Source organism: Portunus trituberculatus, chromosome 25 (assembly GCF_017591435.1).
Source record: "Portunus trituberculatus isolate SZX2019 chromosome 25, ASM1759143v1, whole genome shotgun sequence".
NCBI lineage: Eukaryota > Metazoa > Arthropoda > Malacostraca > Decapoda > Portunidae > Portunus > Portunus trituberculatus.
In genome coordinates, this window is record NC_059279.1 from 157,231 (window position 1) to 184,234 (window position 27,004).

At 40.8% G+C, this 27,004-nt stretch overlaps 1 protein-coding gene across 1 annotated transcript in view; it reads right to left on the reverse strand.

Annotated features, from left to right (window-relative positions):
• Positions 1–27,004, reverse strand: part of LOC123508687 (twitchin-like) — a 166,660-nt gene that overhangs the window by 59,213 nt on the left and 80,443 nt on the right. The window contains 18 exon segments of the mRNA XM_045262547.1: positions 1,993–2,117; positions 2,809–2,976; positions 7,023–7,052; positions 10,013–10,124; positions 11,179–11,414; positions 11,730–11,862; positions 12,388–12,605; positions 13,023–13,147; positions 14,755–14,793; positions 16,018–16,162; positions 16,589–16,736; positions 17,153–17,292; positions 18,560–18,704; positions 19,738–19,863; positions 25,144–25,283; positions 26,067–26,306; positions 26,841–26,861; positions 26,864–26,984. Coding sequence (XP_045118482.1) covers positions 1,993–2,117; positions 2,809–2,976; positions 7,023–7,052; positions 10,013–10,124; positions 11,179–11,414; positions 11,730–11,862; positions 12,388–12,605; positions 13,023–13,147; positions 14,755–14,793; positions 16,018–16,162; positions 16,589–16,736; positions 17,153–17,292; positions 18,560–18,704; positions 19,738–19,863; positions 25,144–25,283; positions 26,067–26,306; positions 26,841–26,861; positions 26,864–26,984 — 2,412 coding nt within the window.

Below are 27,004 nucleotides of genomic sequence, written 5' to 3' on the forward strand. Positions count from 1 at the left end.
TACATATAATAGATCATAAAATGGGACATAACGTATAGACAGTAGTCAGTAGCGTTGTTGCACACCACACTCACTTCTATTGTGTGTAAGCGTCTTTCAAATTCAGTCCTGGAATCTAAAAATCTATCAAATTTCATCATTTATTTAGAGTGGCAGCAAAGTAGAGGAGTTTCAAAGAATATGTCGAAGGGTTAATCTTTCGTTATTTAACTGCTAAGATATTGGAAGATGTATGATTGAGAAAACTCTTAATATTATAGTTTTGTCTTTCCTCTATCAGTATTTCCTAAGAGTTTGCCGAATTTGTTTCCTTTGCGGCTACTGTACTGTCAGCAAACTGGAACACATAAGACTGAGGAAAACTTTTAGTAGAGCTTTGTCTTTTTCATTGAGAATTTCGAAATCTGTCATTATACCATTAAAATATTGAAAGACGTAAGAATGAGGGGAAACTTAATATAATAGAGGGAAAAAATGGTCTTTCCTCTGTTAATATTTCCTAAGTCTATAAACCTTTAGCTTCTCTTATTAGAGTGTCAACATATTGGAGAACGTAAGATTGAAAAACTAAACAAAAGAAATGAGTGCAGAATCACAAGCTGCCTGACTTCTGACTACTAATAAACGCTACAAATACATTGGACACATACACGTACATAACTGACATTGCACATTATGAAGAAAAATGGAGCACAAATATTCACTAAACATAACGTGGACTATGACAAGACCTGACTGGACGTGAGGAAGAGATATTTTAAGTAGAAAAACATGTATTACTGACACTATAAACACGAGGCGAACCACTATGTACATACAGACACACAAATAAAACACCATCTCATGACAATGGGGGATATAAGAATTGCTTATCCACGAGGCGGGACGGAGATATAAGTACAGAATAAACACTTGGAGTTCTATCGTGCTCTCGGGAGGAAAGGAGGTTCAACTACGGACTGAAAGGTTTTGATCGTGCTGTTTTTTTAAGTTCATTTATCTTTCCATGCTTTATCAGGGTTTGTTTTGGGTATATGTTTGTATTTTGCTTTAAGGGTTTCTACTATTTCTTTTATTCATGCATTTCTGAGGGATCGTCTACGTTGGTCTTGAAAAAAAAGGTTCCAATCTTTAAAAGGGAATGCTAAGATCCAGGAGGTTCACTGTAATATATAGAGGGTTCAACCTCATTCTCAGGGTTCTGTTTTGGTTCTACAGTACTTAAAAGTAATCAAATTTACTCATGCATTTTTTAAAACAAGTTCGGATGCAAGGGAAAATATTAAGAAGTACCGCGTCTTTTCTTTATGTTTTAAGTAACCTAGTTTGATGTGAGCACGCGGGTTACCTCTAAACGCTTAGTGAAACGACTCAATTTTCTGTAGTTTTGTAGTTCTATGTACTTGACTGAATATAAACGACGTGCTTAAAATCATAGCATCTTGAGTTAACTTTCTTTTTTTCACTGCAGAAAATTAACATAATGATTGATCTCTCTAAAACCTGAAACTAGCGCGCATTCTTACTATATGTTTTTTTCGACCATTTTCAAAGGCCACAGAGATGACAAGTCAATAGTGTCATCTCTTTAATTAATATTATCTCCATTTACGAAGCAGAAAACTAGACTACAATCAACCACTCTCAATCATTCATCCATTTCTCTCTCTGCTAAATTCTGGAACTCCATGCCTGTTTTCTGTATTTCCGTGTGCTACCTATGACCTGAACTCAATTAACAGGGAAGTTTCAAGACATTTATTCCATTCTTTTTGCTAACTCTCTTGATCCTGTTCGGGGACTGGCATCTCGGTGGGTCTTTTTGTTTGATCGTTTTTGTCGCCCTTGGCCAGTTTTCCTTATTACATTAAAAAGAGAGAAAAAAAAAAAAAATGTGGAGGTACTAAGCTTTCATCTGAGCCTATCAAAACCTGTCGAGATAGATGACTAAACGTTTGGCAAAGGGCGAACAACAGAACACAGGCGCCTTACCCTGTACTCAATGACGTAGCCAGTGATGGGAGCGCCGCCATCACTCTCTGGGCGGGACCAGCGCAGGTCAGCGTGGTTGGGACCCCAGTCAGTGACCTCCACGTGCAGGATCTTGCCGGGTTCATCTACGGGCAGGTCATGTTAGGTCAGGTTAGGTCAAGTTAGATCAATTACGTGTTTGTAATGCATTGATCTGTGACTTTATGAATTTCTTTATGCTTAATTTGACTGAATGGTAAATCAACTCCCTAATTATCAGTAAGTCATGAATTTAATATATCAGTCTCATTAACCTTATAAACTTTCAGGGAGTGCTAATTAAACAGGCCTCTTGCTCCCTTTTTTTCATGCAACCTTTAACTTTTTGTAATTCTTAGCCAGTTTCCCAGTCACATAACAACCAAAGATCTCACATTACAAAGTCTAAAGAAATGCCCATAAAACAACCCTTTCTTATCATACTTTTTGCAGCCATTAGCCATCCACCTTCCATGAAAAGATAGCTATTCAAATCATCCCCAGCTACTGAATCACCCTTTTAACCATGAACCTTCCATAACAAAAATCGTCAAAACCATTCTATCAACTGAATTCACACTTCTAACCACTAACTTTCCACTCCCCACAAAAAAAAAAAAAAAAAAAAAAAAAAAAACTCTTAAAACCCATCCCATTAATTAACTGATTTACTTTACCTTACTGAACCATTCACCTCAAAACCCCTTAAAACCATCCCATTAACTACCACACCGTCACTGAACCACCTATCAACTACACCCCTTTACTCCTTCACCCCTTCATCTTTGGTCTACTCACCCCAGGGATCCTTTGCTAAGATGACTTTGGGGTGGACGTTGGGATCAGAGGCGCCAAGTTTGTTGCTCACAGTGATCTTAAACTTGTACTGCTTCTTGTTCTCGAGGTCCTCACATTTAAACCTGAGGGGCTCGTCTGCCGGAATCTCAGCCACTTGCGACCAGCCGCCTGTGGGTACCCGGCCAATCTCGTCAGTGTATGTATGGATGAGTGTACGGAGAAGTGGATGGTTTGTGGATTATGTGATGGAAGGAGAACGAGAATGATTGTGTGTGGATGGGTAGGAATAGGAGAGGAGTAGGATGGTTTTCTGGAAGGGATGTGTGGATATATGAGCGTGTATTTGAGTGGATGTGTGCTGAAGGTGAAGGAGGACCAGAGAGAATTTCCAGGTGTGAATTGGATTGGTATGTGTGAGTGTACGTGGGGTATGTATGTACGTAGAATGATTTTACGTACACACAAGGTTCTGGTGTGGGTTTAGGAAAGGAATGTGACGTTCAGAGTACAAAATTCTTCTTTGGCCTCGCGTTGACTTGAAATTAAAAACAATTACTTTGTCACATGGGCAGTTACATCTTCGTCATGTCTTTTGTGTATCGTGTCAAAAGTACATTGCTTCCATGTCATTTGAAGAGAAAGTTAACACATAATGTATTTACCAAGCTGAAGTTAACACCTGGTGGAGTTTGCTGATTTAAATGAGAGGTGAGGTAAGTTTGCAGGTATGTGAGTGTTGTATGCAGGAGTTGACAAGTTGAATGTACGTGAATATACAGATGTGTGTGTATATATGTTTGTGATCATTACCAGACATTGTACTCTGTCGTAAAGTACCTCTGAGTGTCAAGAACAAGACAGGTAAGGAGTCAGGTAGAGTGTTGAGGCGAGGAGTGGACAGGAGAGGGAAGGTCGAAGAGGCGGCGGTGATTTTGTCTATTCATACATTGGGAGTCCAAGTCACAGCAATTTGTAGTCCAAAAAGGGGGATTCTTGAACAGGAGTCATGCAGAAAGATCACACGTTTAGAGTGACATAAGAAAAGTGATCCAAGAGAAAACAAGGTAGATTGCAATGAAATACTTGAAGTGATAAAGGGAAAAGCTATAGAAAGTACTTGAACAGCATTGATATAGGAAAGGTAGGGAAGACAGATGGTTTGAAGTGATATATAAGATAATGGAAGAGAATATTGAAGTGATTAGTGGTGTTTGAGATGTACACCCAACACCATCATTATTTTGCTGGTTATCTCCTTATAGATAAGCGAGGTGAGTGAGTGCTTATCAGTAGTACCACGCACGTGAGAAAGAAAGGAATCAAGTAAAAATAAAAATGCTGCAAGAGAAAATAAATAAAACTTGGTGTCAGTAATTACAAAAAAAAAATGTAAATAAAAAAAATAGTTACCGAAAAAGAAGCCGAAAAAAACACCTGGAAGAACTGCAAGAGAAATAATCCAACTTGTTATTATTACTTTTATTTTTTTTCAGTGACTTTATGAATTGCATGTATTTTCTATTGCATTCTACGGACAAACTCACGGATTATTCTCGGGATGTTCTCTTGCAGTTTCCTTTAATCTACGGCACAGTAATGCTGCCTTTCACCGTAGGGAGAATTTTTCAGGGTGGATTTTCAAGGAAGGAAAGAAAAAAAATAGGGAAAAAGGGAAACGCAAATAGTTCAACAGATTGTATATATATTTTTTGGTGTGAGTATTATTATGTTTATGGAAAGATTTTGGGAGTTTAGGGTATTTTGTCTTTTTTTTGGGGGGCCATGTTGGCAAGTCTGGTGTGTGAAGCAGAGGGAGAACTCGAGGATCACACTGGAGAGAGGGAGGGAGGGAGCATTTCAGTCTCAGGGTTTTCAGAAAGGAAAGAGTACAGGGTAGAGAAATCCAGACGGGAAGTTCTGTTTCAATATTGAGTTATGAGTCTTCTGTCATCTGCACCGCGGGTGGCTTGCCTGCCTGGCTGCACGACTCACCTGAGGGGCACTGATTGCAGGTGTGACCCAAGCACCTGGTGACGCATCAACACCTTACAACACCTTTCCATTAAATAATTAAGGTTCTGAAAACTAATTAATGAAGTGCTTTTATGTATTTCCAGTTAATTTCACTCTGAAGTTAAATTTCAAAATTTTCAACATTTTTTTTTTGTATTAAGACATATTGCACTTCTGATATAACGAAAAGCGCATTTTTTCCACAAATTATATATAAAAAAACGTAACTTTGAGTGAGAGAAAACACAGTCAAGCACCACATGACTCAAGGTCAGGTCAATGTCAGGTCAGGATCACGAGGTGGTTGAGTCACACGCAGGTGAGGCAGGTGTCCCTAGGTGAGTGGTGCAGCGGCGGTACAGAGGCTCGGGGCCGCGGCGAGGGTCAGGCTGGTGGCGTTAGGCGGGTCACTGGGCAGTCTAGAGTAAGTATGAGTAACAAGTGCACGTAGAGGAAGCAGGTGGTCAGGTCGAGTCAGATGACGCACTTCGGCAGAGCTTCGTCAGTTGAATGAATCTAGTGCAGCTTTAGTTTGCCCTTTAAGTGGAGGTCTTTGTCTGATGCTCCTATGCTATTTCATGCTCCTATGCCATCTATCCTTCCCATAGCTAGTCGTTTTTTGCTACCAAGTTGTCTATATTCTCTCCAGACGATTTTTGGCCCAAAACTCTTTTTTTCTATGGTACTGACATGTCTTTTTTCATCTATAAAAAGACTATATTTCTTGGTCTCTTTATGGAGGTCTTGGTCTGATACTCCTACGCCGTCCTATTTCCCCATAGCCTTTAAATTTTGCCACTATGGTGTTTATTTTCTTTCTACACTGTATTATTTGCTCCTAAAGCCACTTTTACTGTGCTGAATTGTCTTTTGTTTTGCATCTAGACTATATTTCTTGCTTTAAAACTATCCTTTTAGTTCCTAACATGTCATTATTCAGTCTGATGCATGGTGTCTGTTTCATCCAGACTGTCTTGTTCGTTTTTTTTTTTTTATTAATGTCTATAAGTGCTACTTTAATGTCTTTTACATGACGTTGTCTTGGTTTGTTCCTAGATTACGTATTCTTAGAAAGTCATTTGTTTTGTACGTCTCTTCTAGCCTTGTATTCTCCGTAGACAGCCTTTTGTTTCACACGTCTTTATTCCTACACTAACTTTTCAGACTAAGAGGAATACACCATTGAGAAGCGTACTCTTGTCTCTTCATGCACGTCAACACAAGGACATTAATATCATGAATTACTATATAAGCCTATTCTTCCTTCAGTCTAGACGAGAGGAGACCAGAGGGACTCCTGCTAGATGTAAACAGTCATGCTCCTACAGCCTCTCAAGTAACCAGTGTCTGCCTTGAACAGTGAAGGCAGACTGGCCAGGAATAACTGAGGCTTCGCGTGGACACTGAAGGTTTAGGGATGCACGGCTACATACAATATTACAACATAGAGTAACAGAATATAAGAGATACATAAGATACATCCCCCCTTCTTCAGGATGCCTTATTTCTAACACTGATATACATTGACTACAAGTAAAGCCGTGCATAGTGACTACTGGGAGTCCACGAGTGTTTCCTAGACGGACTCTATATGTGATCTATCGTGCTAACTAACATGGCTACTTTAAGACTGTCAATTGATTCATGTTCTGCGTATTTATAGTGCCAGTCGGCTGAGGAGAAGTGATTTAGGTCACTGTTTTTTGGTTTACTTATCGTTCTAGTAATACTAAAAGGACGAACTAACGAGTCTTAACGAGGTACACGGGCTATTTATGCATTTATTTTGTTGTTTATTTAAGTTCCCCATAAATGCCTCCATAAATAGAAAATGGGTTTCAGTTATTTACGCTCAGCGGCATTATTTACCTAAGAGGATCAATAATTTCCTATTTAATGAGATGCGCTGAAAATTAACCTTCATATTAATCCCTATTCGTGTTCCTCTCAAGGCAATTCCAAGGAGAAAAAACCCTTTACAGCATCCATAACCAATCTTAAAATGCATAGAAAACCTATTAAGGCACTCTTTGGTAGAGTCTTAATCCTACAAACTCCGCAGGATGCTTTGTGAATACTCCAAGTGTTTAGCAAGGGATCGTGTGAGAGGAAGACGAACGGAGACATGAAGGGCCCGCCGGGATAACAGTAACAGCTGGTATGAGGGCATAGCAAGTACTGGGTTAGTTGACACTCTCTACCTGTTCTTTCCCAGATTCTTGGATGCGATGCTGTTGGGAGAGGAAATACAGAGTCAAAACACAAAGTCCCAGATAGCGTGCGTGGTTCTTACGCCGCACCAACCTCCACCTCTTGGCCCGTATCCCTCTCAACGCTTTCACTCTCTCGTCAGGCTGTTTTGAAAGGCTGCAGGTAGTGAATGTTCAGATTTCTAGGTTTTTCCCTTGATATTGAAAAAAAAACCAACTTGTTAATTTGGGTTTCTTTCAACGGTGTTTTCTTCTTCTTTGATGTAAAAATAATTGTAGTTTTTTTGACAGGCTTTTCTTTTTTTTTTTTTTTTTTTACTCTTGACGCTTTTTAACTTATATCTAACGGATGTTTTTCTCCTCTGATATGAAATACTTATTAAATTGCTTTCTTATATCTGTTTTTATCTCTTTGTCTTATAAAATATTTGTTAAACTTGCTTCTTATGTGTTTTTCCCCTTGATCTTTGTAAAATATTATTCAAAATACTAATTAAATTGAATTCCCATGTATAATTCCACTTAATTGTGCAAAATACTTATGGAAATGGGTTATCATTGACGTATTCTGCCCCATGATGTCGGAAAATAGTTTGTATCTTATTCTTCGTGACGTAAAAATAGTAACTTGTCCTTCATGTCGTTGAATTCAAACTATTACTCGAGTCGTACAAAAAGAGAGAGAGAAAAAAAAGAAAACCCTTGAGAACACCCACGGATTCCACTCCAGCCTCTTAAAAGCAGCCGAGGTAAAGCGTTGACTTCTTGGATACGGACCAAAATATTCTGTCTCTTCATCCCGAGGCAAGAAAACCAAGGCTCACTAAGGATGCCTCTTGCTTTTAGTGCCTGGGAGGATCTTACATACTTAAAATTAAAACATTCTTTTGAAAATCTGAAGTACTTTGTGGCAGAGTGATACTGATGTGTGTGTGTGTGTGTGTGTGTGTTCACTGTTTGATCTGCTGCAGTCTCTGACGAGACAGCCAGACGTTACCCTACGGAACGAGCTCAGAGCTCATTATTTCCGATCTTCGGATAGGCCTGAGACCAGGCACACACCACACACCGGGACAACAAGGTCACAACTCCTCGATTTACATCCCGTACCTACTCACTGCTAGATGAACAGGGGCTACACGTGAAAGGAGACACACCCAAATATCTCCACCCGACCGGGGAATCGAACCCCGGTCTTTTGGCTTGTGAAGCTGAGCTACTGAGCTACCGGGCGTGTGTGTATGTGTGTGTGTGTGTGTGTGTTCATGTGTTTGTGTGTGTGTGTGTGTGTGTGTGTGTGTGTGTTCAGTGTGATCTCTCTCTCTCTCTCTCTCTCTGCCACGAAGTAAACCAGATATAAAGCAAGATATTCTAAGCTACGTCCTCCTCAGTCTTCATATTTCCAAGCAAACCACATAAAAAAGATAAAAAAATAGAAAATCAGATATGAAAACTGGATAAAGCCATAATACTACTTGAATTCTATCACCTTCCAAATAGAAAATATACAGAATAATAAATGATCTAGTTCTCTAAAAGGTTAAAATGAAGAAAGCTTTTTCAACTGAGGTAATAATGAGAGTGACTGACGAGCTCTGTTCTGTTTGCCGGGAGGAGACTGAAGACTGAGACATGATAACCGTAGTCACTCCCTCCGTTGTGAATGAGGAAGGACGCTAGCCCGTATTCTTAACCATTCTCTCTCTTATAAGGTCTATTTCCACAGGCCACAAAGTTGGTTAGACTCTCACAGGTGATTTTCTCTTATTAACCCTTTGACTACAAATTTGTACACTTTCCTTAATTATCAATCGCTCTTTACTTGTTCTGCAGCCACACACAATCTTTGAACTGATAAAAAATTGCAAGGTGTATTATTTTATCTTTTTTTGTATATGATTATAAAAAAATAATCATGAATGGCTCCTGGTGTTGGTAATGGTTTCATATCGCAGTGTGTTAAATTATCACTAAAACCATTAAACACCTTTGAAGATTCTCATTAACTCTTTTTCAGTGAAGACAGAAAATCCCTATTAATTTCACCATTATGTGTAAAGCATCCTTGAAATTGACTGACTTCCACTAGAGCCTGTTGAGTGTGAACACTGAGACCTTTAAGAATACGGGCTTCAAGCTTAGCACAGAGTACATACATAGCTATAGCAGAAGCATAATGAATCAAGAGAATTGTAATCATGGAACTACACTTACTTGTACCTCAATGGAAAGAGAAATGTATAGTATAGAGAGATATTTACAGCGAGGCGAATGCAAACACTGTCCTTTGGTGGTGTTTGGGTTCACATTGGAAGAGGAAAGTTTGTATGTAGTTTCAGAGACAGAATCGAAGCCAAGACACGAATACTCATGGAAGATCAAATGCCACTCACTCTTAGCACCTTGTAACCTCAGCAGCAACACACGCAACATACACATTGCATCACACGGAGCACATGTCACAAAGCACGCCAGAATATTGCTACATACTTGTACTGACACAAAGCTACATGGCTATGCTTCAAAACGCACACAAGGACACGTACACAGGCACGCACATGTAACCTTGGCGACACACTAACACACACACAAGACAAAACATAAAAGCTCATATCCAAGACTTGTAGCGCGAAATGATCTTTAGAACCGGTCCCAGATATGGAGAAAAAGAGACGGAAAGAGACACAAAACACTGAAGACTAAAAAAGATCCATGTGAATTCAAACACACACGCACACGTACACATACACGCGATACGTACATAAACACTGGCAGAGGTTCACAGGTGCGTCAGCCAGCTTCAAATACCTTTAAAAACCCTAATACTCTTCTTTCCACATCCTTAAATTTCTTAAAATCCCTAAAAAAAGTTACTGAACGTGGAAAGATCGTTTTTAGTAGAGTTCGCCTTCCAGTTACTTCTTTGTTAAGTCTCCATCCCTTATCTCGCCCCTCATCGCCCCTATAGCGTGGTCTCTTACCCTTGACGGCGAAGTCCTGCCTCTCAATACTGTAGTAGGTGAGGGGAAGGCCACCGTCATCCTTAGGCGGCTCGAAGGTCAGCACGCAGGAGGTGGAGAAGATTTCTGACACCTGTGGGGGACATTGGTGGATTGGTTAGGTTATGAAGGAACGCCAAGGTCAAGTGAAGAGGTTTTGTGGAAAGATGGTTGTGGTTTTAAGGTCGGTATTCAGAAACGCTTTTCATTCTCACCACAACCATTTTCAAAGACAACAGAGATGTTAAGCGGGATTTTCAAGAGTGTTTCTCCACTTAATAATGTAGAAATCTTGTCACTCTGCCTCTAGAACCGTAAAATCATCTTAAAAAATCTCGTGTAAACTTTAAGCCTTTTGAAATGATAGAGGTGAAGCACAGAAGTGAATCAGAATAATAGCCTTATTTGTGTTTTATAATTAAGAAATGCAGTGTTGCGTTTTGAGTTTGGATAATGGGTAATGTGGTGCAAAATTTAGAAGATCTTCACTTCATTCGCTTCCAAACGTAAATATAAAAACGTGTTATACTCAGAATAGCTAAGTCAGTTCTGGAGGTGTTTTGATACTTCTCTCTTAATGAAATTCCGGTCCTAGGAAGTCGAACATTAAGATAAAATTAAGCATTTTTCCCTCTAAGGTATAAAGAGAAAGTAAATTTTATTTCCCTCTCGTTTCTCACAAAGAAAAAAAAAAAAGACAGGAGCACAGAACTTCACATTAAACAACCAATTCCCTGAAGAACTCTGTCGAAAACTGTAACTGGAAAACCTGAGAGTGATCGTTCCTTGGAAATTATGTGGGAGGAAGAGGAGCCATTCAAAACACACATACTAAAAAAAAGCACGGAACTACACACTAAACAACCGAATCACGGAAGAACTCTATCCAAAACTGCAACTGGGAAACCTGAGAGTGATTGTTCCTTGCAAACTGTGTGGGAGGAAGAGAAACGCTTCACAACACATTCCCTGATGAACTAACAATAAATTCCTTGCAGAACTCACATCACAATCCTTGAAAAACCCCATAACACAGCACAATCCCTGGAGAACCACTAAAAACTAAACCACAGACTAAAGAAAGAAGAGTGACGGTTCCTTTCAGACAGTGCGAAGAGGACCACACGAACAACCTCTCGCACACGCACCTCGAAGTTGGTAGGAGGACTTGGCTTATCCTGCATGTTGATCTTGACGTCCTTGGTGCTGGAGCCTGCCTTGTTGGACATCTTGATCGTGTACTTGCCAGTCTGGTCACGGCTTGGCTTCTTGATGGTATAGACGACCTTCTTGTCCATCACCTTGACCTCCACTTCCTTGGGGCTCAGTGGCTTGCCGTCTTTCAGGAGCTTTGCGTCCACCTTGGAGATCCTGGCGCCGGGGACTGTTGTGGTGGTGGAAAATGTTAATGATAAATGTTAGTGTGGAAGGATATGTTATAACTAACTTTTTATGTTGTCTCCTTGGTTTTCATGGTTTAAAGCGTATGTTTCCTGGTGTTATTTGACTGCTGTGGTGATGAAATAGTATTAATGATGAATATTGATGTGGAGAAGTATGTTACGAGTATCTTTCTATGTTTTCTTCTTGATGTTGATGTTGAAGTGTAACATAAAAGGACAGACCAGTGACATGTGGAAGAAGAAAGTACAAGCTTACAGAAAATTCACAAGGCAAGGGCTCAAGAGGAGGAACTTACTAGTGTAAGGAACTTCGAAGGTCAAGGGCTTGCTGGCGGGGCCCTCGATGGGTTCCTCAGGTTTGATGCTCGGGGGCTTCTCTCCTTCGCCTACACTGAGCTGGCAAGAGGTCTCCAGATTCCCGCACACAACCTGAGGAGGAGCGTTGCATGAAGGACGTACTGATTATTTCGATTTTCAGAGATTCCTTTCAGCTTTAGGCAGGATGTGAAGGATATGTATATATAGGGTGTGTAAGCGTTTCGAGTCAAGCAGGAGTTTACGAGAAGTTTTTGATGTTGTGTTTACCTGCAAATGCTTTTAAATGATTGAGAAAAAGCTTGTAAACTCCCCTTAGTCTCTTTACTAATGACGTATTGAAGGATATGTTGGATGTGTAGGCGTTTCATGAGTCAAGTAGGAGTTTACGAGAAGTTCTTGGTGCTGTGTTTAGCTGCAAATGCTTTTAAACAATTGAGTTAAGGCCTGTAAACTCCACCCAGTCTTTTAATAGCGACGTGATGATGTATTGTTCTTTAAAACTGTGAACCGTTCGCCCAGGTAATCTCCCCTGCTGTGTGTGTGTGTGTGTGTGTGTGTGTGTGTGTGTGTGTGTGTGTGTGTGTGTGTGTGTGTGTGTGTGTGTGTGTGTGTGTGTGTGTGTGTGTGTAACCTCACCTTGATCTCTCCCTCGTGGTCCATGGCTGCCTCCTTAATGATCAGCTTGTGCACGGCTCCTTTCTTCACGATCTCATAGTTGTCACCGGGCTTGACTTCCTCGCCCTTGATGAACCAAGTGAGGGGTGCGTCGGGGTCCACCAGCTCCACTTCGAAGGTCGCGGGCTGCTTCTCGAAAGTGGTCTGGTCCTGCAGTGGCTTCTTGAACTTGTTTTCGACTGTGGGAGAGAGAGGAGAGTGATTTGGTATTGTAGGGAGAGAAACAGGAGAAAGAGCTTTTTTATGGAACTTGTTTTCGATTATGGGAGAGTGATTTGGTGCTGTGGTCTGTTTTGTGTTGGTGTGTGGGAGGGGAAGAGAAGAGGAGATAAATAGAGAGAAAGAGGAAGGTCAAGGGGAAGTTTTATTATGGATGAGAATTTTTTCTAGTGTGTGTGGTTTCAGTTTTTTTTTTTTGTGTGTGTTAGCATAAAAGGCGAGGGTTTATGAAGGTTAGAATATTGGTGGCCAGAGTCTTCACTATTTAAATCCCCCACATTAAGTTTCTGAAGCTATATAAAATCACCAAATAGTAAGCAGAATGAAAATGGAAATGCGTCGTGGTACTCATACGCAGAATAGGCACCATTACTCACACTGCACAATGGTCTCGCAGGCGGTCTCATCAGCGTTAGTTCTGCAGCTGTAGTTGCCAGCATCTTCCATTGTGATACTCTTGAACACCAGCTGTCTCTTCCTGCCGTCCTTCATGATCTTGATGCTGCAGGCGGGGCGGGAGCGGGAGAGAGAGAGAGGGGACAAATTAGCGGGTGAGGTGATGCGGTTTTGTGTCACTAGGTGGGTTCCGTGTTCCCGGCTCAATGTGTGCATGGTTGTCTCGCGCGTCAAAGGTGAGCGCATAGAGGGAGTCTGATCTCTGTCTCTTAGTGTGGATGGTTCCGTTAAGGTCTCGTGTGGCTGGTACAGCAGTGGGAGTCTTGCTACATGACGTACTGTTACGTCTATACTTTGGTCTGCTTCATGTAAGGTCTGATTCTCTCTTTTTTTCACTATCTTACTCTGCTTTGGTCTTTATTCTGTCTTGCCTCTCTTTTCCCTAACTGAGATAACAGCAAAAAGATTGTCGGTGTCTTAGCCAGTACGACAAATACGCCGTGCAAAGCCTTAACCAGTGCAAGCAAGGGATGAGTATACAAAAAAAATATGCCGTTGAAAAAGTAAGGAATGGAAAGATCTTAACTCTGACGCCCACGGTATGAGCTGAAGGGGAGTGAGAGGAGTGAAGGAGTAGTGGCAAGGGTGTGAGGGTAAAGGATGGCGAAACTCCAGCAAAATTCTGAAGGGAGAAAAGTAGCGTGTGTGGGGGATGTGTTGAGCAGGAGGCGTCAGTCTGTGCCCCGCGTCAGTCTCTACCTCTCCTTGGCATTGCAGTAGCCACGTCAGGAGGAAAATAACAAGAAAAATTAAGACAGTGCAGCCAAAATGCAGACAAAGAAACGTCTCGCCCGAGAAGCTAAAGAATAAGGTAAAATAAAACAAAATAAGAGTTCTAAGTAGAAATTTCTATCACCACGGAGGTAGAGACTTTGAAAACAGTTGTTGTAATACTTGAATCTTTAAGAAAACAAATTATTGATCAAAAAGAAAAAAAAATAGATAAATGAAACATAAAATTTGTGTATGAATAAATCACAAATGAATATCGATCACTGAATAAAAATAAACAAAACCAGTAAAGCCAACGGGGCACAGGATGACCGCGGCCTCGTGCTGGGTCAGGCAGATTATAGAAGTCGATGTTTTGAGGTCACGTGAGGGTATGAGGGAGGGTGGGAAAGGAAAGGGATAGCAGTAAGAAGTAGTTCCATTTATAGTTTAGAACATTTAGCTTAGATTTCCATTTTAAAACGTGGTAGATTGAATTAAATAGCGTATCGTTTAGTTAACCACCGCCGCATATGTTTATTTAAGTCACAGATGATGGATGAGTCAAAAAGAAAGTGGATATACAGTCATACATCCACAGTTCCTTCATTTAGATTATATTTCTTGAGGTTTGATGGTTATTCAAGGGCCCAGAGTCATGTCCACAGCGGGTCTAGTCCCTTCAGATTAACACTACGTCGCTAGGTCAGTCACATGTAGCGAAAAAAATACAAAAAAAGGAAGATAAACATAAAATAGAAGAAAAAGCCAACTCAGCCCTCGGTCCATACGCTGTAGGTGTCAACATCGCATCTGAACCGAGGACTACGCTGACTCAGGAAAGAAATTGGTGGGAAGTCAAAATTAAAAAGGTAAAAAAGCATCACAGTCGATACCAGAAGCCAGGTTTTTGTTGGTCAAGTACAGGTGGGTTTGCTTTACCTCTGAGCGCCTGTGCGGATGTACGAGGAACCTTGAGATCTGTGAGAGGGCAAACCTAGGTCAGGTCCAACAACAAACGTCCTCACAACATACAAGGTCATCTCTCTCTCTCTCTCTCTCTCTCTCTCTCTCTCTCTCTCTCTCTCTCTCTCTCTCGTCTTACTCTCACAAAGTCGATTACACATAAAAAGAAAGAAGGACAGAGCATTGAAGAAGACACACACAGACACACACACACACACACACACACACACACACACACACACACACACACACACACACACACACACACACACACACACAGAAGGGGAAAGGAGCAGACAGAGCACAGAGAGGAAGGGTAATTCACAAAATATACCGTTGATTAATAAACAAAAGACAAACAACTGAAAAATAACATATAAATTTAAGTAACACGCAAGTCAAAATAAGACGAGCACTCGGCAACAAATACAACAATAACAAGAACAAATAAAAAAAAAAACTTAATTGTTATTATATCCTGATGAAAACTTGGGAATAAGACAAGGATTAAGTAACTCTTGGAACTATAAAGGTAAAAATAACTAAATATCGATGAAAAGCTCATAAAATCAAAGTTTCTTGTAAAATAAAATCTCTGTCAATTAGATAATCTTTCATGCCTTGTCTCATAAAAATTGGCACCCATTTAACTACATAAAAAGATCTCCCTTCACTAATGCTAATTAAAACTACACACATTAATCTCACTGAACAGAAATAAGTACTAAAATACAAGAAAAAGGAAAAGAACTCCCCTTACAGTTCTCGTTTTCCTTTTCTTGTTTATTATCTCTCTTTTTCTTCCATTCTCTTCCGTTTTCATTTATATCACGTCAATCAAAACTAACACTAAGCAAAGCAACACTACTCTCACTGAACCACAAAGCAAATTACTCACAACGCTCTGCTACAACACACCCGCTGACCACTCTCTCACTTGCCGTCAGTAACAAGGCGTCAACTAAAACTAAGGAGAGCAATACTATTCTCCTTAAACCGAAGCAAATTATCCATAATCCTCTAATACAACATACCAGCTGACCAACCTCCCTCTTCACCAACCGTCAGTATCTAAGCGTCAAGTAAACACTATGCAAAATACCGCTACTTTCACTAAACCACAAAGTAAATGACCCACAATCCTCTGCTACAACACACCAGCTGACCACTTTCCCCAGCCTCCCGTTCACTAGCCGTCAGTAACCGAGCGTAAGGAATCAGGAGCGTTAGTCTGCTCACCCTTTGGTATCCGGCGTGAGCTTCTTGTCCCCGTAGTACCACTCAACGGGCGCCTCAGCCTCGTCCACCTCACACTCCAGCACGACCTTGTGGTTCTCAGTGACCGTCCTTGACTTGAGCGTCTTCGTGAACTTGAAGGGCTGGTCTGAGGGACGATAGATGTAGCAGTAGTACATGGGAACATAAGAGCATAAGGGAAGTTGTAAGTCAAAGTGTACGTGTGATGGTCCATACAGAATTATTTACCTGTTTCCATCTATCATTTTAATTCATAAGCTTGTCTTCTACTACTACTACTACTACTGCTATTTTTACTGCTACTACTATTACTACTGCTGCTACTACTTTATGTAGGAGGGGAACTATTATATCACTACTAATACTATTACTAGCACCACCTCCATCACCACTACTACCACTACTAATACTACCACCACTACTACTACTACCACCACCACCACTACTACTACTACTACTACCATTACTACTACTACTACTACTACTACTACTACTACTACTACTACTACTACTACTACTACTACTACTACTACTACTACTACTGTCCACTCACCGACGACACTGAGGGTTGTTTCCGACACTTCCTTCTCACAGCGGAAGATCTTGGCGGTGTACTTGCCCTTGTCCTTCTTGCTGGCCTTCTTGATGGTGAGACGCACTGTGCCGGTCATGTCCTTGTAGGTCTCGTACTTCTCGTTGTCCTGAAACACGCAGTTCAATTTGTATCACTATTTTCTCAAGGATTTATAAAGCTTATTTGATATTAACCTCGTTCTATATTTCTGGTTAAATCGAAACGGAAGTAGTCTTTTGCAATACTATTAGCACTTATTTGTAATTTACTTCAGTTATAGGAGATTTACTGGTTTCGTAGCATAATACTATTTTTATTAAGTGGTAATTTGTTACTTTTTACATTTCTGGCTAATAAGAAATGAAAACTGATAATCTCTTGCTATATTCTGTAGATTATTTCCAGATTTATTCAATTTAGTTACTGAAAAACTTCTCTTTTCACATTGTATGGTTGAAAGGAAATAAAAACTGATAATTTGCGGTAAAGTTTCACGCTGCGAGTCAAACTTCGTGGCAGTGGCAACAGATGGCGCTGACTCACCTCGATCTTAGTGTCCCCGTAAAACCAGTGCACGATGGCCTTGTGGGAGTTGACCTGCGCCTCCAGAGTGGCCTCCTTGGTGGTGTAGCAGCTGGTCTTCTTTGGCAGCGGCCGCACGAACTTGTAATCAGGGTCAGGCTCTGCGGGGAAGGCGGGGTGAAGTGAAATAAAGGCGATGCAAGAACAAGAAAGGTTGACTGTACAGTATTAAAAAAAAGCGAGCTAAAAAGGGGTTTCCTATTGAACGAGGCAGTGAAATAGAGAGTGGCGAGTGCAAAGAAGCGTTACACAACAAGAAATTAAAAATAACACAGACAAAAAGGATTTATTCGAAAGGAAACAAAGAGGATACGACCTGAACTGACTGATGGAAAACTTTATAACATCACCATCATAATTTGGCGTATCTAATAAGATATGTCTAACTACAAACAATATGCAAGACTGACATAGGATAAACTAACATGGAGGCAAGGTGATGCTAGTAACAGAATATCACTTGAAACAGTAGACAAGGAAATTGAGAAAGAGTGTTGCAGATCTGGGGAATGAAAGCGAATCTCTGAGTTGGTAAGACCAATGAAGAACTAGAAAGACCTAATACACTACTTGGAAACAGAAATAAGACCAATCTCTCAGGCTGGAGAGACCCAACACACTACTTGGAAATAGAAGCAGTCAATCTCTCAGGGTGGAAAGATCTAACACTCTACTTGGAAACAGAAACAAGGCCAATCCCTCAGGGTGGAAGGACATAACACACTACTTGGAAATAGAAACAAGGCCAGTCTCTCAGGGTGGAAAGACCTAACACACTACTTGGAAACAGAAACAAGGCTAATCTCTCAGGCTGGAGAGACCCAACACACTACTTGGAAACAGAAACAAGGCCAATCTCTCAGGCTGGACGGACATAACACACTACTTGGAAATAGAAGCAAGGACAATCTCTCAGGCTGGAAGGACATAACACACTACTTGGAAATAGAAGCAAGGACAATCTCTCAGGCTGGAAGGACATAACACACTACTTGAAAACAGAAACAAGGCCAATCTTTCAATTTAACAAGACCTAACACACTCCTTGGAAACGGAAACACAGCCAATTTCTCAGGATAGCAGGATCTAACACTCATTGTAAATAGAAACAGGGTGGAAGGACATGACACATACTTGAAAACAGAAACAAGGCCAATCTCTCAGGGTAACAAGATCTAACACTCCTTGGAAACAGAAAAATCACCAATCTTTAACGGTGACAAGGCCAAAAACGCTCCTTGGAAACAGAGACAGCACCAATCTTTCAGCATGACAAGACCTGACACAGACAGTAGGACAAGACAGAACACAAGACCTAACTTCTGGACAATGACAGCAGAAGACAAAAAAGCAGGCCATGGCACAAACCCTGGACGGTGAGGATGGCGGCGCAGGAGATGCCCATACACTCCACGGAGTAGCGACCCATGTCCTCCACCGTGGGTTTGCTGATGATGATGGAGTGCACGCAATTCTCCGACTTGAACTTGTACTTTGAGCCTGGGAAGAGCTCCTGAGGGGTGAAGAAGAGTGTGTTTAACGCCATCACAGCCAGACACACAGATAAGACTTTGTATTCAGTTTCAGCATCATATCTTGGTTTTTTATCTAACTGTATTGAAAGTTATTAGGATTTTCAAAGGACGTAATTGGGGTTTTGCTCCTGAGGGGGTGAAGAAGAGTGTGTTTAGCGCCATCATAGTGAAACGTACAGATAAGACTTTGTATTAAGTTTCGACATCATATCTTACCTTTTTATCTAACTACAGTAAAAGTTATTATGGGTTTCAAGGGACGTTATTGGGTTTTTGAATTAAGTTTTCTAAGTTTTCATGATTTCAGGGATATTTCAACATGGATTCTGCATCGTAAATTGGAAAAATATCTAGAAAAAATCAGTGTAATCAATCATCGCTGTACTTCCTTGAATCTAGACCACATGAAAGCTCAAAGGATAAAAAATCTCATACAGACAAAGAAACCGTCACATACTCAACCATCCACTTACCCACCCTCACTATTTAATCCTCTCACTCATGATCAAGCTTTCCCTTAACTGTCTACAGCTTTAAAGACTTTTCTATACTAATCACTTAAAAACGTATTTCTGAAGCTTAGCAAAGATAAAATCAACCTCTTATCTGTTTATATTTTTAATTTCAGTGCTAACTATCTATTACTACTATCTGAATGCTAATAAAAACGATTATAACAATGAAATAAGATAAAGGATGAGTTCTTTCACTTACATCGACTAACAAAGAGGTGCGCGCACACACACACACACACACACACACACACACACACACACACACACACACACACACACACACACACACACACACACACACACACACACACACACACACTTATTTTTATAATCTAAATACTAATACGTAAAAGGTAATCATAACAGTAACGGGAATAAAAATAAACGATAGAGTCTTTCATTCACACTGATATTCTCTCTCTCTCTCTCTCTCTCTCTCTCTCTCTCTCTCTCTCTCTCTCTCTCTCTCTCTCTCTCTCTCTCACTGACTACTTACATCCTTTTTGAAGAACCACTTGGGCTTGGAGTCCTTCTTGGAGAATTCACCTTCGAACTTGGCTATCTTCTCCTTGCCTTCCTTCACCGTCAGATCCACCAGGGGCTTGATCCATGACTCCTGCTTCTGCTCGGCGGGAGGAGGCGGGGCGGGTGGAGAGGGAGAGAGGAGTGGCATGAGACCAGTGATAAGATGAGCGTGCACGGGTGAGAGTGTTTGCTGTGCCGCCCTGTCGTTTTTCTTTTATTTTTAATGTGAGTTATTATTCTCACCGGCAAAATCAATGAAAGCTTTCAAAATGTACATTAAAAAAAAAAAAAAAACGAAAGTCAGAAGTTCGTAATAGTTATATTATGGTTTTCATGATTAACTCAAAAGTGAGAACGAAGTGCCATTTTTTATGACTTTTTTCTAGTGTTACTTGTGATGAAGCGGCAGATCAGGGAGGCAAGCAGGCACCCGGCCCTTGTGACACCCACTGACACCTGCATCAAGAGCAAATCCCAGCAAATCCTTGACAAAGCCACGGGTACAAAACAGTATTTACATCTTTACCTTTGACCACAAAACATAGGAACTGACCACATGAAACTTTTTAGAAGACTTAGTGCTAATAACAATAACAACAACAACAGTAACCATAACACCAATGATAATAATAACGATAATAACACACAGGTACAGTACATGGAGATAATCAAGGTCACAGAGGTCACGCTGGACCGTCGTGAGGCGTGACCTGACCTGCCAGAGCGTAACAGCACCAGCAAGACAAGAAAACATTGCCGGTGCGGAGTGCGGATTACTATTTCCACATCTAAGCATTGGACATGCGGACGTGCGTGTGAATGAGATGAAAGTGTCTGCAGCGGCGGCGAGGCGGCGGAGACAGCGGCAGGTGGCGTGTCTCGGTGCTGCAAGGCTGGGGCTGGCCAGGAGGGGCATGAGGGAAGGAGACGGCTTAGCTTTTTGATGTTCATTTGTTTTTTCAGTTTTTTATCTCTTGTTTGCGATTAAGTATTTATTTATTTTTTCTCTCTCATACCTTTTTCTCATGATTCTCCTTCTTTAGTTCGTTTTTATAGATATTTTTCTCCATGTATATGTGAGATATGTTAAGTTCATTATTTTACAGATCAGAGAATAAAGTTAAAGGTATATTTTCCATGATACAGTGACTTCGTCCTCGCGTTTACTGTTTATACATTAATTTTAATCTCTACTTCTATATAAGAGCAAGACAAAATATTAGAAACTTGTACACTTTCTTGTAAACTCTTTTTTGAATTACTAACTTAAAAATGAAAAAAAAATTGAATACAAGAGAGAGAGAAAGAGAGAAAAAAAAAACTTTCTCCTCTAAAAATTACTGTAAAAACGCATTTACATCCCATAAGCATTACATTTTAGACAATCTATTAATCATGACTCAAGGAGAGGATCACGAGAAGCAAAGAGAGGCTGAATCACTGAGAGAATACGATGATTACCAAGACAAGACCGTGTCCCTTGAGTCAGTCCCCTCCCAAACAGCTGACACAACTCCCCCCAATTACAGGGCTGGAGTGACATTGCTCTATGTCTTTATGGCTAGACGTACGGCAATCATGCAGCCTAGAGTCATGCCTTAGAGGAGTACCATCATGCCTGCATCCGGCCACTTCTAGAAAATGGAGAAACTGAAAGAAAACATAAAGAAGATCGTCTTGAAGTAGAGTAAAGGTCCCGTCCGCCTTTCTGAGATGATAAAAGTATAGCATTGTTTTCATTAAGGATTTTGTATTGGTGTTTTTCCAAGCGTATGAATGGTAGTAGTGGGTGACTTGATGTGTCTAGAGAGAGGGACGGGCCTTCCAACAGACATATGCGTATTACTGTGCATGATAAGAGTAACTGTACAGTGTCATGCAGAATGTTTTACAGGGTGGTTTTTAAGGGGTGGAGAGGTTTAAGGGAGTTTTATATTGGTTTTAGAAGTTTTGGTTTTTAGTTTTATGGCTTAAGTTTGCATTATTATTCCTTTGTTTAGCTTCCGGAGTGATTTTCTTTTTTTTGGTTTTGTGGGGTTCGGTTTAGTGAGTTGTCTTAGTTTTATTGGTTTATTCGAGTCACCCTTTAATTCGTTGCGGCGGGTTTATGCGATGGGTCTTTAAGCACGATGAGGTGTTTACAGCTCTTTAGTTTTCCTTTAGGGTTTGCTTTATTACACTCGCACTACATAATTGTCCGTGTCGCGGCTCCTTTAGTGACACTCCCGCGGGTCGCCAGGCCAGGTGTGTCATCAGGCTTCAGGTACACAGGTAAGAAAGAGAGATCAAGAGGAAAAAAAAATCGAACATTAGATAAAAGGAAAACAATACTCATTACTCATGTCAGGAGGCCAAGAGTGAGGCCGCAGTGCCGTAATCATGACTAAAAGGGAATGAATGAATGAATGAAGGAAGTCATGAATGCACTTGTTCAAGCGTGCCAAACCTCTTTCCAGTGTTGCCAAACCTCGGTCCAGTGTTGCAGCTTAGGCCAATCTGGGATAATGTCAGCGAGGGAAAGTCTGCGGGGCTCGTCCCCTTCCTGCCCCGGGGAGAAAGACGGGTCTTAGAGGCCTATCGGGGCGGGGCGGGGCAGGACAGGGCAGGGCGGGCCGGCGCGAGGGGCAGAAGGGGGTGGGAGGGACAGGAGGAAGCCAAGCAGAAGGTAAATCGTAAGGTTTGCTAGAAAAAGAACCTGAATGTTAACAAGAGAAATAAGACGGAGGAGTAGGGAGAAGGGGGAGGGGCAAGGCACCCTGGCCGGGGATAAATTTTTCAAATGTCTTCAACAAATATTGACTTTGCATGATGGTGACATGAACTGAACTTCTTCCTAAGAGCATAACAATAACATGGAAGGTTTAACGGGAACGGCAGATGTTTAGCCATGCAAGGCGGGGAGATTTGGTTTCGAAAATACTTGTAACCCAAAAAAATACCTCAAAGCTTTTACAAGTTGCAGTTATCCACAAGTGTCTTTATTTCAGGTTCTCTTCGGTTCACTCTACGCAAGCTGCTGGAAGGAAGCGAAATTTATCATACAAATTTTACAGAATTACGGATTTAGGAAACAATACAATACGTTTATTTAAGGACGGAAACCAAAAGAAAATTTATGAAGCCACAGAAACAGCTGGGCGTTCTCTGATCCAGTGAGTGGCTTGGTATTTTTGTCTTCTTTCATTTCTAAGACTGACATGGCTGTGAGGGGGGGACGGGAGGAGGGACAGAGGCGGGGTAGAAAGGTAGGGAGGGTTGAAGGAATGGCTGGTAAGGAGGAGGACGGGGAGAGGGTTTTGAGAAGTAAAATAATCCAACAAAAGAGACAGTAAATAAATAAAGACGATAAGAAGCCACTGACCACGTCTAGAAAATAGCAAACGCAGATGACAAACGAAAATAATTCCACTGAAAGCGAAAATGAAAATAAAAAAATAAATAAACCATAAAAATAGTAAACGTAGATAAGCCTCGGATAAGAAGAGGAAGAAGGAAATGATAATAAAAAAATATATATACAAAAATAAAAAAAATCAATAAATAGAGCAACAAACAGAGGCTTGTACGTATAATAATAATAATGATAATAATAATAATAACCAGGCGTTTACAGAATCTCTTCAGGTGCGTGTATTTACAGAAAACGGAGACTAAGAAGGGGAGGCTGAGTTAGCGATGGGGAGTGAGGGTAACGGGAGCCTGACGCCTGATAGGATGTGCTTTACCCTTGTACGTTTGACAGCATGTAGGGTGGGCCAGTCCGGAATAATCTCAGACAAGGATGGCTTGCGGCTTCCCTGGTCGCCTGGCTTTAGTCTGGGTGAGCGTTCCTGTCATGGCGACGAAAGCGAGTGTGTGTGTGGAGGGAGAGAGGTAATTAGTAGCCTCCGGAACACACACACCAACACGGACGCCATACTTACTCCCTTGGCAGATGTTAACAAGTACTTGGCTCTCCCTCATCATGGCGGGAGAGAGGAGAGGGTGGGCTGGGTGGGCTGGGTGGGTGTGGGTGGTGGGTAGGTGGTGGGTATAGTGGGTATAATTCTACGGTAAAATAAGTGTGCACATTATTAAACAAAAGATAAGATTATATACTCTCTAGGTGTAAGAAAGTACTGTGTTACTACTTACGAGTCTTGACTTGCTCTGCGTGTCTGTCTAAGTTTTTTTTCTCTATATGAAAAAAATAAATATATAAAAACCAGTGTGTGTGAGTTGGTTTATGGATCAGATTATTATTAACCACTATAGAGGGAATGGTGGTCAAACGAAACAAAAAAGGTAAAAAAAAAAGAAAACGAAACCAAAACGAAATAAAACATCCAATCCAATGTGAAAACTAAATTCATAAACCATTTTAGCTGTATATGCTGTTTTAAAACCCTTCAAAGTGAGTTAAGGAAAAAAACAACACACGGCTTTCAAATCAAGATGAGAATAAAAATGAAATAAAAGTAAATACTTGTAATCTACGAGGTCTGTGTCATAAACTTGTTCCTTCGTAGCGACAGTAAGTAATCCGTAAGGTGGTACAGTCGAGGTTAGAAGCCACGTCACTACCTCTCCACTCACTTTCCACTGGCTCTCGTTTTCTTTCACTCTTAACTCCTCTGATCTCACAAATACTTTTCCTTCAATCTCACAAGTACTTATCCTTTCATTCTCCTCTTTTCTGCTGACATTTGAGTAACAGAGCATGGCAATTCATAGATCAGAGGACTTAAAATTGAAAAAAATAAACGACAAAGTCAGCGGAAGTAAGTATGGTGTGTCACGCCTTCTGACCGAAACTGTACTTGTGAATGTAGAAATTAAATCTGTATGTCCCGTATAGTTTGGGTCTCTATAGGATAAAAATATACATATACACTGTAATTATATAAAAGAGTTATAATAAATGGTAAATTTTTCTAGGTACAATTTTGTCACAGGGAAAGAAAATGGATGAATTAAAGAAAATGGGAAGCGAGTAGAGGACGACACTCACTCCATTCCTAGAGAAGAAAAAAAAAGTTCGGACGGAGAGAGAAAAAATTAGAGAAGCTGGAAAGAAGAAAAAAAGAGAATGAGTGAGAGGAGGAAGAAAAAAAATACAAATGAACTCCAGGAAATATTGCAACTGGAGGTGGTAAAAACGTAGATAAAAAGAATGAGGTGACGAAACTTCGACAGATATCCCTAAAAATACGAAGAAAATGGCGAGAGAGAGATAGAAAGAGACAATAAGATTCCCAAAGAAGTACCTAGAAAAGAAAAGAGAATAAGAGACACACAAGAAAAAACCGAGATGATATGAAAAAAAGACGAAAAATCATGAAAAAAAACTGAAAATAAGGATATAAAGAACAATAAAGTCGAAAATTCTCAGACTTACCCGTTCGACCTTGCGGAGTTGAGGCTTGATTTCCTTCTCCGTCTCCTTCAGATCACCCCAGTCAGGATCCTCGTTGTCCCTCTTCCACTTTGCGTACTTCTTCTTCTTCAGCATAGCACGGAAGTCCATACCGCTAGCGTCTGTGGGAAAGCGGAGCTCCGTAAGTGGGACGCGAAGAGCACGAGGGAAAAGATGGAGTAGAAGTGTAAAGAGGGTCATTGTGAGGAAATTAGCAATATTTTAATTTGATGGATCGAAAGGAGATAATTTGGAAAGATGGAGAGAAGAAGGGATGGAAAAAGAACCTGGTAGAAATGATAGGAAGGGAATGAGGCACATCTGGAATGAATGAGAAGAAGGGAAAAAGGAAGGGGGAAAGAACCCGGTGGAAATGATATGAAGGGAAAAGAAAAATGAATGAGAAAAGGAAAGGAGGGAAAAACATGGTGGAAATGATACGAAGGGAAAAGACAGGCCTGGAATAAATAAGAAAGAGAAGAAAAGGGAAAGGAACCAAGTAGAAATGATAGGAAGGGAAAAAGATTCGCCTTGAATAAATGGGAAGAAAGGAATGTGAAAAGAACCTGCTGGAAATGACAGGAAAGGAAAAAAGACACGCCTGGAATGAATGAGAAGGAGAAAGAAAGAGATAATTGTATTCTTGAGAAGGAAATGGAAAAAAAAAAAATCATATAGATATAAAGGGACGAAAAAGTCAAGAAGAAGAAGAAGAAGATGATGATGAAAAGTCAAGAACAACAACAACAAGATCAAGAAGAAGAACAACAATAACAACAAAAAAAAAAAAAAAAAAAAAAGAACAAGAACAAGGGCAAGAAGAAAACGTACCAGGAATGACTCAAAAGAAAACGGGAACTAAAGACAACGACGATAGAAAAAAAAAAAAAAAAAGAAGAGCTTACCTGAGACGTACAAATCCATCTCGGCATTATCTTCACCGTGGGCGTTGGTGACATTGACGGAGTAGCGACCCTCATCATTGGGCTTGGTCTTCCTGATACAGAGGGTAACGGTGTTGGTCTCGCCCTCTGTGTGGATCTTGTAGCGACCGCCCTCCACGATCTCAGTGATACCTCCCTTCAGGAATCTAATCTTGAACGGAGGCTCACCTTCCACCACCAGAAAGATGTAGCCGTTCTGGTCTGTGGGGGCGGCAAGGCGATAGGGTAATAGGGTGGTAAGGTGATGGGGTGACAGGGTGATAGGGTGACAGTGTAATGGGGTGATAAGGTGATAGGATGACAGGGTGATGGGATGATAGGCTGACAGGGCGATGGAATGCTAGGATGAGGTGGCAAGGTAATGGTGAAGGTATAAGCACTCAACCTTTCCTCCCCTCCCTCCCAACTTTCTTTTTCTCCCACCATTCTCTTTCTCTCTCTCTGATCTTGCCAGAAGAAAATGTAAACTGTGACTTAAAACGAGGAGTACATAGACAAATTATTTTACAGTTCTATCATCTTTTTTTTTTGCTTTGTTTTCATATAAGAGCATCACTGGATATGGGAAACAAAAATGCAAGAAAAAAAAAGTAAAAAAAAAAAATCATCGAAAATTGAAGGAAAAGTCTCTTGAAACTTTCTTGTAAGAGTTCGACTGTTAAGTTTCTAGATACCATTCCTTCGCATTCTCTCTCTCTCTCTCTCTCTCTCTCTCTCTCTCTCTGCAGTACGTACCCTCCACGGCTGTGTATTTTGCTGCACGTCCACGATGACAGGAGCAGCACCGGCTCCTCTCTTCTTCAGTGGAGTGCTCGGCTTGTCCATCTTTTCGTCGTCCTGCATAGAGGGTCGCCTGACGTCTTGGCTTGTACGCCGGCGCTGTGGTGGTGGTGGTGGTG